Source organism: Monodelphis domestica, chromosome 3 (genome assembly GCF_027887165.1).
Source record: "Monodelphis domestica isolate mMonDom1 chromosome 3, mMonDom1.pri, whole genome shotgun sequence".
In the NCBI taxonomy this organism is placed as follows: Eukaryota; Metazoa; Chordata; class Mammalia; order Didelphimorphia; family Didelphidae; genus Monodelphis; species Monodelphis domestica.
In genome coordinates, this window is record NC_077229.1 from 335192830 (window position 1) to 335207731 (window position 14902).

Below are 14902 nucleotides of genomic sequence, written 5' to 3' on the forward strand. Positions count from 1 at the left end.
GACAATGGTGTTTTTATTGATTATTACTGGATGGCTTATGGATCAAGATTTTGCCTACCCTCCTCCCTCAAAATGCCACCCATTTTTCCTCCCTCTCCCTCCTACATCCCTTCCCCTCCCCCCTTATAGTCAGCCACCTTCTAAGTAACTCAAGGTGAACTATGAGGTTTAGAGAAGATACTCTTTCTCTCTCAAGTAAGGAGGTTTATTGGGGAAGACAAGACAAGGATAGAGGATGAGGTAAGAGGGATGGGGTTTTCCCTAATCTATACAAGGAGTTAGGAGGGTATTGGTAAAATGGCAGTTCAGTCACAACTGTGAGTCTGTCAGGGGGTCACTGGCAGGGACAGTCAGAGAGAGATAAGAAGACAAATATTTTTCTTCTTTCTTCTTCTTCAAACTCAAATCTCAGATATACAATTAGTTCTTCAGGTTCAGCCACCACCATCAGCCATGCATGCTAGTCAAAAGTTAGTTCAAAGCTAGAAATCCCAGCTTCTTCTCCACCACTCTATCAGAAGCCACAAATGTCTTTCTCTGCCTAGGTCAGAAGCTAAGAGGGGTCCAGTAAGAAGCCTCTCAGCCTCAGCTCAAAAGAAAATGATTCTCCCCCAGTTCAGCATGGCTTGGCTCCAATAGTTTTTCCTGGGAACATTCCCATGGAATGATACCTTTTGATTGATAGATGATGTCCTTTGCTTTGTGTTGCATGCTTGGCTTGCCTTGCAAATTCTCTCTTTTACAGTCTGTCCTCCTCTCTATCTGTCTGTCTGTCTCTCTTTATGCCTTTTTTCCCCTCTCCCTATCTATCTGTCTCTCTGTCTGTCTATATATCTATCGTGTCTGTCTGTCTCTTTCCTGCTCTCCCTGTCTGTCTCTATTTATCTATCTGTCTTTCCTCCTCTCTCCATGTCTATATGTCAGTCTGTTGGTCAGTCTGTCTGTATCTATCTATGTCTATCTTTCCTCCTCTCTCTCCATCTGCCTGTCTGTCTTTTCTCCTCTCCCTATCTGTCTCTCTATCTATCATGTCTGTTTGTCTCTTTCCTCCTCTCCCTGTCTGTCTGTCTGTCTCTCTCTCTCTCTTCACACTGATTCCAAATGAATACATATGTGTATACATACATATATACACCCACATGTGTATAAAATGTTTTTTTCTCAGAATAATTGGAACCAGGAGTTTACTTCTATACCTAACAGAATGAAAAATAGTATTAGTTCTAAACAACAGGGAGCTCAAACCTGGATGTTTTTAAAAGTCAAACTAAAGATCCCCATTTAGTAGGCTGTTTATGTAGCTTATGTTGATGGCTATCAGTTAGAAATGGTCACACAGGTTTATACTGGTTGCTTTGTGCAAAATTAAAAAAAATTTTCTTTTAGTCTGGAAATGATACTGGGAATGTCTTAGATGACGTAGTCCATGCAAGGGACTGATTACCTCTTTCACCTATTACCAGGGAGACAGAGCATAGTTTGGGCATGAACATGAAATCCTATGGCTACTTCATTGTCAGAGCTCAGTGGGAAACCTTCCCTGCAAAGGGGAGCTGAAGGTCTCACGTTTGTGCAAAGCTCCCATGATTCTATTTGTTTTAAACTTGCCCAGATTTCAGGATTTTAGACAACCCCCCCCCAAAAAAAACCAAGGGAAAGGAGGGGATCTCAGTTCAAGATTGTGAAAAGTTATGATAAAATGAAGGAGGTGAAAAATTGCCTCTCTTTGGAACTAAGAATTGCCTGATAAGGTAAAAAAAAAACCCCGGCTCCATCACCTCATCAAAGAGAACGGAGCCAAAGCAATCCACAGCCAACATTGCCAAACTAATTAGTGGGTGATGGGAGGAGGCAATTTGAAGAGAGATTGGGGGGGAGGGGATGGATGTGCGGCTTTTTTTTTTGGCAGATCATTTTTTTTGCCTCATTGTTTTTATGTTAATTGAGTCCTGTGTGATTGGTGGAAACCACTTAATTCCCTTTCTATTCTCTTTCTTCTCTCTTTCTCACTCCCCACCCCCCCACTCTCCAAGTGCTTGGCAATTTTCCACATTACTGAATCAATCTCTTCTCAGTAACTGTGATAGTCATCTTCCTACTGATGGTGGAATTATTTAAGGTGTCTGCATTTTTCCGTTCTTGGCTCAAATCATCCTTTCATTCTTTGTCTCATGGCTGAGGCCAAAGTGAGTTGTTCTGATGTGAGCTAATCAACAGACTTTCTGGACATCCATGATTTGAATGGCTTCATGTGGAAGGAGACATTGAAATTATGGCATATAGCTACACATTCTGTTATTTATGTTTTCCAAAGAACTTGGGGGTGCTGGCAGTACATTTAGAAAAGTATTGAAGGTGAATTAATTTTTAAAATTTTATTTAAAATGTAACTGGGTCCCATGCATCGTCCTTTCCTCTGTTTGAATCATTGTTAACTTCCTCTAGGCCCAAGGGGAAAATAACAATAATTCAAATAGATGAGAGGACATTGTGTGGGCCCTGATACATAAATATTTTATTAAAAGCTTAGCATCGTCCATCAATATAACCAAAATTGCTTAGCAACTATTTACATTTAAATTAATTCATTTCAAAGAATAATGGATCATAACATTTTTTCCAGCCTTTCCCTACTACATCCTCATTAGGGTTTTTCAGTTAATCATTCATTCTCAGGTGAAGGAATGAAATTTTTGTTTGCATACTTTGGGTTAAACCTCTGAGGTCCCTTTCACACCCAAAGCTCTCTAATCCTAATATTCCTTTCTCTGCCTTTTCTAACCTCAGTCTTGATTGTAGCCAACATCCATTTTTAAAAGAAACATGGGAAACATGATGCTTAATGTATGGATATATATCTATGATAGTGTATCTATATCCATAGCCCAAGTCTTTCTGTTTCCAAAATGAGGGCACTAATCATTATACTACCCTGCCTCTTACTGTTAACTATAATTATAATAGAAGGTCAGAGAAGGCAATTATTAGAAAAGGACAAAGCAGAGCATCTAGATATAGAGGGAGATAGAGCCCCCTATATTTTGACTCAGAAAATGAATTGAACTGCTTCACAGACAATTATTTAAGTTATTGTAGGCACTTAAATGGAAATTGAATGACTTTATAATGTAAAAATAATTCATGTTTGAGGTGTGGCTTGGACATCTTGAGGTTCCTCTCAGACACAAAACTAAGGTTTAATATTTGCTGAATTCAATTCATTTTGAAAGAACTGTTACTCCCAGAGTCCTCTGTAAGAAGTGTTTGACAAATAAAGTATTAGGATAGGGGGAGAAGATAAACACACTGGATTGTCATTGGATGCCATTAATACTTCAGCTTGAATTTTTATTAGATAGGAAATCTTGCTTCTGCTTAATTTTGATGGAAGGAAGAGGATGTTTGGCTATAGTTTGAGGTGTTATGTGGGAAGGGCAGACTAGGATGAGACTGAGGTCAATGGGAGAACAGTAGATGGCAAGGAATGGAATGGTAAATGGAGCAAGAATAGGTTAGAAGATCACCAAAATGGAAGAGTGATACTACCAAATATGAAGTTTGCCTTTCTTTAACATTTTATCAAGAATGACATTGAGGAATAGGATTAGGAACAAATTGGAGCTAAACAGATATTTTAAAAAATTGGACCCAGGTTCTCTTGGGGAAGCCAATTTGTGATTTCCTTCTAAGGTCAGCATACTCTGTTCCAATTATAATAGGCTATTTTCCCCAGGTTCCCTGGGGTGGGCTGCATTTTTCATAGAGAAATAAATGTGGGCTGTCATGTTGCCGTCCTTTTTGTGGAGATAATTTTTATGAGTTTCTCATCTCTAGCACTGAACTATCCTTTGAGAAACTCATGCTTTTGTTAGGTAGTTGTTTTTTTTTACACTGCCCAAATACCACATAATTTTTTGTCCAAATTTTGTAGAAAAATGGAACTTTATTGCAATTTTAAAAAGACAAAGACAATCTGATAATAATGTCTATAATTACAACATACTCCCTATTTACACTTAATTATATTTATATACAGGCATGAATAGAGGTTCATTACACATAACCTTTCAAGTTACATGTCAAACTCCAGCCATTTGTGAAGATTCACAATTTAAGTGTTTTCAGTAGAAATACGTTGAAAAATACACATTTCAATTTATTGGGTACCACTATTGAATGATATATCAAGGTTTGACCATAGATGTGAACAATAAATATGCATCAATCTTAAAATTATCCTCAAAATGAGCAGCAATAGTAAGACCCTAAATAGAATCAATAACTGGTTTATTAAAAACAAAATGAGCTTTCAATTTGTGTAGCACCTTTCTTTCAAAAAATTCAAAGCATTTCACAATTATCTCACTTGCCCTCATCATATCCTGGTGAGGTAGGCAGTGTTAAATATTATTATCCCCATTTTGCATGTGGAGAAGCTGAGGCACATAAGTTAATTGGTTTGCCCAAGTAGGTCAAAGAATCCAGAGCCTTGGACTCACAATTCCAAAACCAATGTTTTGTCAACCACAAAGCTATTGCCTCTTCTTTGAAATCGATGAAAGATGCTATCTTATTTTACTAGAAAAAAATTTAAAAAACTATGCATTTTTCTCTTTTCAGTGCATAGTTCATACTGATATTACACTGGTACAGAAACTGATCAGGGAAGTACTTTTTTGGTAAAGATTTGAGGACTTTCTTTCCTTTTTTCTTTCTCTCTCTCTCTTTTCTTTCTTTCTCTCTTTTCTTTCTTTCTCTCTTTTCTTTCTCTCTTCCTTTCTCTCTTTTCTTTCTTTCTTTCTTTCTTTCTTTCTTTCTTTCTTTCTTTCTTTCTTTCTTTCTTTCTTTCTTTCTTAAAGAATGTTGAAATGACTTAGCTCTAGAAATTCCTTGAAAGGGTGCTTCTAGCCATTCACAAGTAAGTACTGTGACATCATGCCATTCATAGACCAGTCTTACTTCAGGTTAAACAGAAATGGAAATGAACAATTTTATTTACAAAATTATGGATTCAGTGACTCAGTCTATAGGTTTAACCACCTTGTACACATTTACACATTACCTTACTGAATCTTTAGAATGTTGATAGGGAGTAGAGAAGATTATTCCATTTTCCTGATGAGTATACAGAAGCATATAAAGGAAATCCTATTTTCTTTATTCATGTTGCTGAGCACCTAATAGCTACTAGACAAAGTTTCTAATTTGAAAAGAAGCCTGATTGTGTTAAATGCAAATGTAAAACTCAATACTTATTAGATCCTGATAGAATATAACCTCCTCAAGGGGAGGGATTATTTAAATTTTGAGGTTTGTATCTTCAATCTATAGCACAGTTCCTGGAATACATGAGGATCTTTAATAAATGCTTATTGATGGATATTTAAATAATGACAAAATTTAAAATAATTAGGAGTGGACACAGGAATAAGAATCTAGGTTTCTGGGTTTCTAGAATATATTTTGATTCACCTGCAGAAATAAATGCCTATAAAAATTGCCTACCATTTTTTTTCTGCACAGTAAGAGAGAATTATCAGGATAGCTATCCTGTGCCATACTAAAAAAGAGATTAAAACATTTTTTGGTAGTTTTAAAAAAGGAAAACTTTAGGAATAGGTGATAAATAGTTTAGGTCGCTTATGTGTTTAGTAAAACAAATATGTGGATATGTGTCCAAGTAATGTTCACTCTCCTTTTGGTTTTCATTATTTTCATCTAGTGAATGGGATTGCCATCACTCAGGGGAAGTTTCTTTTTCTGTAGGGCTACTTTCCAGGAGAGACAACCTAGGATAAAAGAATCACTTCATATTAAGAAAGTGCAAGATATTATTTTTAGTTACACTCAGTTCCATACATATGTTGTGAATGAATGAGGGTGTGTGTATGTGTGTGTGTGTGTGTGTGTGTGTGTGTGTGTGTGTGTGTGTGTGTGTGTATGGTGAGGGTTCAGAGTCAACAAAAGAAAATCAAGTCATTAAGATAGGTAGTGCTCCCTTAATGTTTTCATTTACATTCTCCAGGGGTCAAAAAAGTTTCTTTGAGCCTTAATTATCCTTTATAGTATATTAGATTATGTAATTACCATAGAGGTGAGATGTATTTTTTAAAAAGGGAAATGGATATAATGTAATAAATCAAAATATTTTCCCCTATCTTCTGAAATTTTCTTTTTCATCTTGACAGTCTTGCATGTAGTAAGGGCTTAATGTTTATCAAAAGAAGTAGAATTATGAATTGTGATCGGTTATTATTGTATAAAAGATAAAAAAAAAACCCTCATGAGATTTAAAGGCAAACTATAGTATTATGCAGGGTGAAAATTGCAGTCATTACTACTATGTTATCGACTCATCTGAAACACTAATTAGAAGTATCTGGAACCTGATTCTCAAGGTCAGGGAACTTGCACATAATCAGCCAAGTTTTCCCCAATGCCTCACTTATTCCCTAGTTAGACACATTAGCAATTTCAAGCCACTTGGGCACAGGTGGGTGTAGGGAGGCTGGGATAAAGCCCAATTAATTATAAAAACAGCAGCTTGGTAAATCACTCTTTTCTTGAGAATGTATTCCTTTCCCCGTAAACCAATGTGAATTTTTTGAAGGAAAAAAAGGATGATTATTTTTTTTAAACCCTTCCCTTCCATCTTAGAATCAATACTGTGTATTGGTTTCAAGGCAGAAGAGTGATAAGGGCTAGGCAATGGGGATTAAGTGACTTGCCCAGGGTCACACAGATAGGAAGTGTCTGAGGTCATATTTGAACCCAGGACCTCCCATCTCTATGTCTGGCTCTCAATCCACTGATCTACCTGGATTACTTTTATAAGGCTAAGCTGGATGTGCTTCCAGGCACATTTTACCATAGAGTTTGGGATTAGAAATGACTAGATCTGGAAGGGAATTAGGCAGCAATAAAAACCAAGTCTTGAGTACTAATGTTGGATGCTACTCCCTTATTCAAATGTACTATTAGCAACAATTATATCTTCAACAGATCAGTCAATATGGCAGCCTCTGATGGAATAGTGGAAAGCTTTCAGTAGCTCACAGCACCAATGGAGCCAAGATCATTGGTTTGATCTCTTTGTGGTTCTATCAGTCAACAAGCATTTATTAAATGGCTAGATGGAACCATAACAAACCTCTTTTAAAGCCATAGACAACTAATCTCCCATAAGGAAGAGTAGGTAAAGAAGCCTGAAGGGTTAAATGAAAAGCAACTCAAAATTAATTCTCTTGCTGATGGGCAAGTGGCATCATCTTTTAAAAATGGTGGATATCACAGAATGCAGTAAAATAAAGGCAATTTGGGAGCTCTGCTCTTCTAGGTTCTCTAAGGAACTTTTCACTATTGGCTTGGGAGGAACTGATAAGTGGTGCCGTGAGTGACTGGCTCCTAATTATGGTGGAAGGATGGAGAAGAGCCATGTGAGTCATGCTGTATGAAGCAACAGAAAGTTGAAACTGTAAGGGAAATTGGGCAAAAAGAATAATGAAAACATGGGAGCAGATAAAGGCATCTTTTTGCATGTGATGCTTTTGCTCACTATTTTATGAATCTCATAATTTTAACATTATAAATACTTTCTATGACATTCAGGAAAGAACTATTGAAGCACCCCAACTTATTTTTTGCACAAGGAAAGTCCTTAAAAATCAGTGAAGATTATATAGAAAAAGAGAGCATAACTTTCTAATGATCAACTCTCATGAGGAAAAATACATGAATAAGAAATGTAGACAAGAGACATTCTTACTTGTATTTCTGTCAGTCACTGTTTTGTTCTATTTCCATCTTACGGGCACACAAAAACATAAAATGTGTGAAACCTACGCAATCATTTAAAAGGTAACATAGAAACATTTTATTTCCATCGATTTGAAACACAGGAGTCTGAGGAAAGGTCTTTAGAACACATTACACCATGTGATGAGACAACTAGAGCATAATACATCTTTGACAAATGCCCGTGGTGCACAAGCAGTATACTGGCAATCAAAATCTAATCTAATTGTACAAAGAGAAGATAGTACCAAATTGGCTGATAACTGAGAACTGCCACATGACTATAGATCTCTTTTCCTGTAACATTTTGAAGGGATCTGGGAGACTGGTTTAAAAAAAAAAAAGGAACATTTGAAAAGCCATCAAGGAAACACTTTAGAAATCTCTGTGCCTGGATAAAATGAAGGACAGGGATAATGAAACATCATTTGAATATCTACAAAAAGTGAAGATTCATCTCCTAGTCCTTTTTCCCCTTAGCATGTTCTGGTAATACTGACTAGTTAACTCCCGTTCATCATAATTTTCTAGACTGCTCTCATCACTCTAATCTCAGCACTTTGGGTTATTCTATTGGGTAGACTTTGTTCAAACCATCTAATGGCACAGTGAGGTTTAAAGCATTTACAGAAAGTTACAGTACAAAATAAGAAGATATTACAGCAAATTAGGGTTTCACTGTAAATAAAGGCCATACTATTATTTATAGATGTGTTCCTATTTTCATATAAGTCACTTAACACTGAACATAATATTTTAACCCTATACCCCACCCTGCAACTCCCCCAAAGCACTGAACAATAAACTTGTCAAGCTATCCAGGAAATAACCATCAGTAACTTACTGGGCTCTCAGCAACCAATGATAATCTGGTGGGAAAGCACAAATCACCAGTTTGAGAAGAACGATATCACTCTACCACACTGAAAACGACTGACTATTACACGGAACATGAAAGGAAACCATGGCATTTATTCATTTACAAAACTGCAATTCAGTCTTGATAAGAATGACTTTTAGAATGGCAAAAGTCTTAAAATTAGAGCCAGGCTACAATCCATGGAGTATATTCTTTTGAAAAAAGCATGCTACTTTAACTGCTTGCCTGTCTGCTGGTTCCATGCCTAGAAGTACAGAAATGACTAAAAAGAATGAAATAAGATAACCACCATGTTTTCGTTGGCTATTGCTATCTGAGGAATCACTATGCATTGGCTCCATCATTGTCTCTCCCATTTTTAACTTTTTTAGTCTTTAAAGCTTTAGGCCAAATCTCCTACTGTACACATATCTAAGAAGTACACATATTTACATTTCCATTGTCATCCTTTTAGCTAGTCAAACACCCAAGAAGAACCTTCTTAAGCTAGTGATTAAAACTTCTCAAAGGGGATTATAAAATAGCAGGGAAAATGAGAAGATCTAGATGATAAAGAAGAATGTGCATGTTTTTATATAAGAGAAGCTTAAGGAGTCAGAATTCCTCAAGAAAGTTTTTCCTTTAAATCACCATATGTTAGAGAATATGTTACAGACTTAATTCTCTGACAACAGTTGAGCTGATCTCTAAGATGAACATTCAGAAGACATGTTACTGACTGCTTCTCATTCAGTGAGTGCCAGGGGTGTGTGTAAGTGATAACCAGGTGATTGGTGCTTTCACTTTGCGAAGTCCCAGTTAAAAAAAGAATATACAGAATTACGAAAATTAAGAACACGTGTTCTGTTGAGTAAATAGATGCTGTCACACATTGAAGTAAAATGTCAATATTGCCTTGTGTTGACAATCAGTCATTAATTTTAGCACCTAATTAGACAGAGTTCCTTGGATTTTCGTAGCTTTGAGGCAGTTGAAATAGTAATCAACTGTTGCCTAAGGAAGAGCTATACTCTGAAATGTTTTAAAATAACTAATGATATAATTTATAGTAGCATAGGAGATACAATAGCAAACACATCAATTCAAGGAGAAATAGGCTATTTTTCTCCTCTGGGCTGTAACTTGTTCCTACAAATTCTTCAAACAGATTTTCTGATAAAATTTCTGTTTGAAAAATACAAGGGGCATCAAAAATTAAATTGGAATTTTAAAAGGTCTCCAGTTTAAGAAAACAATGACAAAAGAATATCAAGAACTCATTTCAGACGAGGTGGTAATTCTGATGGATAGAATAACTGACATCTCTCACCTAATCGAAAGAACTCTAACAGAATTCATAAAAGGATAATACAACTGATCAAAAAAGGTATCCTTTATGGATATTTGAATTTTAACATCCTAGGATTTGGTAGAAGTGACCACCTTCTCTCTTTAGCTTTTCTTTCAACTCTAGTAGAAATCTGAAAAATTGTGATTCATTTTTTGTTTAATGCCCAAATAGGAACAATAAAGAAAAACCACAATTTTCTATGAAAAAACATAGAATGCCCTGTCAAAGTATCATCAGGTCAGACTCCTCTTTACACTCTCCCCCCAATAGAAATGATTGTGCTATTAGCCAGTCTTTTAGATTGTGTGTGTGTTGCTTTTAATCAGGTTCTCTGAATATTCTTTTACAACCTGTTAATTAACTGATAGACCTCACATCTCCCTCTGTCAGGGGTCCTCAAATTAAGAAGGAGGTGCAAAGTGCATCTTGTAGACCTGGCACACATAATCCACATTGGAAAATTATTGGGGGGGGGGAGGCAATATCTGCAAAGAAAAAAAGACATCTCTCTGGAAAGTTCTGTCATCCTCAGGACTAAGTTAATCTCTCGTGAGTTAAGAGATGCATTTATACCTGAATGATAACTTCTTCAGGCCAAGAGGTGATAATTTAGTCCATTATTTTCAGAAGAGCCTAGATGCCCATGAATATGTGATCATGACTATTAATAAATGTTGAATAGAGACCCCAGGACCTAGAAAAGAAATGAGGTGCCTTAAGTTCCTAGTTAATTAACTAATAAGTGCTTAACACATGAATTGTGCTCAGAGATATTTGGATACACTAAGCAAGAGATTTTCAACTACTCAGTGGCAGGAGCTCTCTAGGAATGCTTCCAGTTGTCCTCCGCTGCAGAAACATTGTAATTTAGGCTAGTTTACTCTCCTGTTGTTGTACCCTTAATGTCGTAGCAGGAGGTCTCAGCTCTGAAGAAATAAAACCTTATGCTTGATTAGCTAATCAGCTAATTCCCTGTCAAAGCTAGCCTTGTTATTTCAGAAATGTAAATTTAGTTAAATGTATAGAGTTGTCATAGATAGAGTCCACATATTTCTCCAGCAGCATTAGCTTCCCAAGTCACCTTCCTTGTTACCGGGAGGGAAAAGAGCAGAACTGATGAAACTGAAAAGAGGCATTATCAGCAGCAAAACAGAATTGCCTCCTTTTCTGGTGGTGGGAAGAACCTGTGGTTTTCCAATGACTATAAGCCACCATTCACAATAAGACCAATAATTCTTCTGGAATTGTGAAAGGTGTACGAATCTTCGAAGGGTCTTTTTGAAAGACCTGAGTGGGTCCAAGTAAGGCCAGCCTTGGCCAGAACAGGGTCTTCCTTGGATTCTGACAGCTGGCCACAGTTTGGTGTGAAGGGTAGAAAATCCCAAATTGCTCATATAAATGCTCATATAGTCTGCATAGTCACTGGACTGTAATAAACTGAGAGAAATGACAAATAAGTACCAACTGGGGGTAGTGACAATCTGTAGGAAGATTCCTTGTCCTCTGGCTCAACCAAGCATTTAATAAAATTTGTGCCCCAAAGTACTAGTACCGACAATTAATAGACATTTATTTTGGGGCAGCTAGGTAGCACGCTAGATAGAACGCCAGGCCTGGAGTCAGGAGAAGATGAGTTCCAATCTGGCCACAGACATTTCCTAGCTGTGTGATCCTGGGCCAGTCACTTAATTCTGTTTACCCAGCCTTTGCTGTTCTGTCTTAGAGTAGTTACTAAGACGGAAAATAAAGGTTTAAAAAAAACAAAATATACATTTATTTCATTTACTCATTTACCAAGGTATTTCTGACCAGGAGCATCATGTACCATTTGAAAAGTTGAATCTTTAAAGATCCCAACTGTTACATATGTGGTTAGAGAAAGGTTTAAAATAAAAAATAACACAACTAGCTGTAATTAACTAGCTTATGTGCTTTTTGAGTTTTTGTTTTCTTTTTAAAGGAAACTATAAATGAGTCATAAAATGAAAATAGCTAATCTACATACTTTCTGATATTTCTCAGGATCTAGGCACAAAACAAAATACTTTAGATATTTACATACTAAAAATAAATGCTTACAAATGCTCTATTGAATCTAGACTAATTTCTCAGAACAATTACTCAAGCCAGTCAAAACTCTTTTAACTGCGATCTGAAGAGATACTCTGAAACATACATTCATGTTCTCAGCCCTTCAGAGCCAGTGTGGCCACTGTCCAAATAGGTGGTCTGTGTCCAAACATAAAGATTAAGGCTCTCTGTTTGAAATAATGAGTTCCCGGCTAATTAAAAAGAATTCTATAAGTACCATAACATTCTTAAAATACTGAAAAAATTCCGATTCTTCTTAAAATACCGAAAAAAGTTTTTGACTAGAAAAATAAAACAAAGCATCTAAAACTGAATTCAAGTACTTTTGGTATATAGGCCACAAGTGGAGTGCTCAACATAAGAAGGGATCAAACTCTGAAGAGACTCACAGAAAGTCTCCAATCCTATCTGTGTGCTGGAGTTTGACTCTCCAGTCTCTGAAGAAGCAGCTCCCTGAAGAGCCCTGAAGATTGGAACAGTGAACAAGTTAGTCACGGTTCCTTCCTCATCATCCAAACGAGTCTATGCTGGAGGAAAAATTCCAAACCTTGGGGAGCAAATCCTTGGGATAAGTTGTTTTGTTTGGAGATGAGAACAACAGCCATACATTTAAAATTTTTCAGTGAGGAGCAAAAACAATGAACAGCTGGCTCTTCTGAAAGGCAGTATTTTAGGCAAGTGATGGATATTAGGGTGAAGAGGGTTCATTTGAAAATACTGGATCTATCCTCACTTTTTGATCTTCAAGAGCAAATGAACCACTTTGGAGAGAGGGATGAAACATCGGCTTATTATTATTTTTTTTTTTAGCATCTATGTATGTATCTGTGGATACTTTATTGCTTGGGAAAGTTGGAAAATGGTTATTGCCTCTCCCCATCAGGTCCAGGTCTCTAAAGCAATGCACAACTTGCCATTTAGGATGACCTTCTGTTTTTCTTCAAATAGAGAAACATTCCCAAATGGCTGACAGAATCATGTGGAAAAAAAATTCCATCTGGGCATTAAAGTCTGGTGATATCTTTGCTCTGATGTAAGTCTCCGATACTCTCATAGTCATTTTCTTTTGGAAAAGCGATGTGGTTACCGTTAGTCATGGACACGGGTTTGTCTTCATCTCTGTTTAAAGACTGGATTGCTTCGTAGTCGGGTTCCGGTTCCCCATTGGAATGGGCTGCCGAGGGAGGCATGTTTGGGTTTTTCTCAAAGTCCCGCACAGTGGCATAGAGATCATTGCCGGAAGATGGGGATCTCTTTGGGGCCACATCTTGGATGCAGGAGTACGTGGAATCTGGAACTTTCAGAGTCTGTCCTGGCTTACTCACAGAGGAGTACATGGCAGAAATCTAGAAAAGAAATCATCAGGGAATGGTCAATTGCTTTTATTCATCTCTTCTCCCAGGGCCCCTCTGAGTGAATCCTAATCAAGATGCTCTTGGAGAAAGGCACAAAGATAGGAAATGAGATGTTTTCTATGAGGAACAGCTAAGAGACTAGTTGACTGGAAAGAATATCAGAGAAGAGAAATAATTGAAAATAATACCAGAAAGGTAACTACAAGCTAGATTATAGATAGATTTAATGCCAGGCTAAAAAGTTTGAATTTTAATTTACCCCCTCCTCAATGGCTTGTTGTGAAGATTAAATGAGAAAATATTTGTAATTGGTGATTGCTGATGCACATTTGAGAGCATCTATGTGCCCCTGACCCAGGAGTCAAGAACTTGGCCTCAGAAACTTTGGAATGTGTGGCCATGGGCAAGTCACTTAACTTCTGTTTGCCTCAGTTTCCTCAACTGTAAAACCATAGGATAATACCACCTACCTCCCAAGACCATAGTGAGCATCAGATGGGATAATAATTGTAAGCATGATGCTTGGCACATTGCAAGGGCTTTGAAAATGTGGGCTCTGAGCTTTAGTATTTCCATATTTTGAAGATATGCTTCTTCCATTTTGAGTCTTTTAAAAAAATTTTTTTGGTTTGTCCTTAATGATACTAGCAAAGGAATAAAGTGGCTCAGGTGCCTGATGATGAGGGAGGGAAGGAAGGACTAGCTCCTACTTGTGTCAGGCAGTGTGCTAAGGGTTTTACAGATATTATCTCAGTGGATCTTCACAATAAGCTGTGGATGAGAGGATAAAATTCAGACTCCTTAGCCTGGCATAAAAGCCATCTATAATCTAGCTTTTAGTTACCTTTCTAGTATTATTTCCAATTATTTCTTTTCTCTGATTTTTGGTTTCAGACCACTGGCCTTCTAGCTGTTCTTCCTAGAAAATGTCTCATTTCCTATCTGTATGCCTTTGCCAAAAGTCTCGAATTCACTCCCTATTCCCCCAGACCTTGAAGAATTCCCCGATTCCTCCAGTGCTCCATTGGGGGACTCCCTGTTATGTGAGAGGTTTGTAGATCCTCATTCTTCGGGCTTGTCCCTCAAGGAATGCCTTTCTCTCTCTCTGGGTTGATAAGACTCTCCCCAGAAAGAAAGAGAGTCCCTCAGAGGGAGGAAAGGTTTCAGTTCTGTTCTGGCATCCCCAGGTGCCTAGCACAGAGCCTGGGGAACAGAGAACCCCAAATGGCTCCTGGACTGCACTGAGGCCTTTAGAGCAGGCTGTACATCGCACAAGTGACGCTCTCTCAGAGCCTTGGGGAGCTCTGCTGCCTGTTACAGCATCAGACCCGGCCCCATTGTGAATGAATGACAAAATGAGTGTGAGGCCAGGCAAGCACACCTCCATGATGGAGGAAAAAGGGGCATTGAATTAAGGTAGAGAGTGGATTGTAGCCCCAGCTCTCGGCCATT

The 14902-nt window shown here is 37.5% G+C and overlaps 1 protein-coding gene across 7 annotated transcripts in view; it reads right to left on the reverse strand.

Annotated features, from left to right (window-relative positions):
* Nucleotides 1–3923: 3923 nt before the first annotated feature.
* The window catches only part of PAG1 (phosphoprotein membrane anchor with glycosphingolipid microdomains 1), a 249680-nt gene continuing 238701 nt past the window's right edge, over nt 3924–14902 (reverse strand). For all 7 annotated transcript variants that reach the window (XM_016431457.2, XM_016431458.2, XM_007486907.3 and 4 more), the window contains one exon: nt 3924–13441. In XM_016431457.2, the coding sequence (XP_016286943.2) occupies nt 13100–13441 (342 nt within the window). In that variant the 3' untranslated portion in view covers nt 3924–13099. The remainder of the gene's footprint in view (nt 13442–14902) is intronic.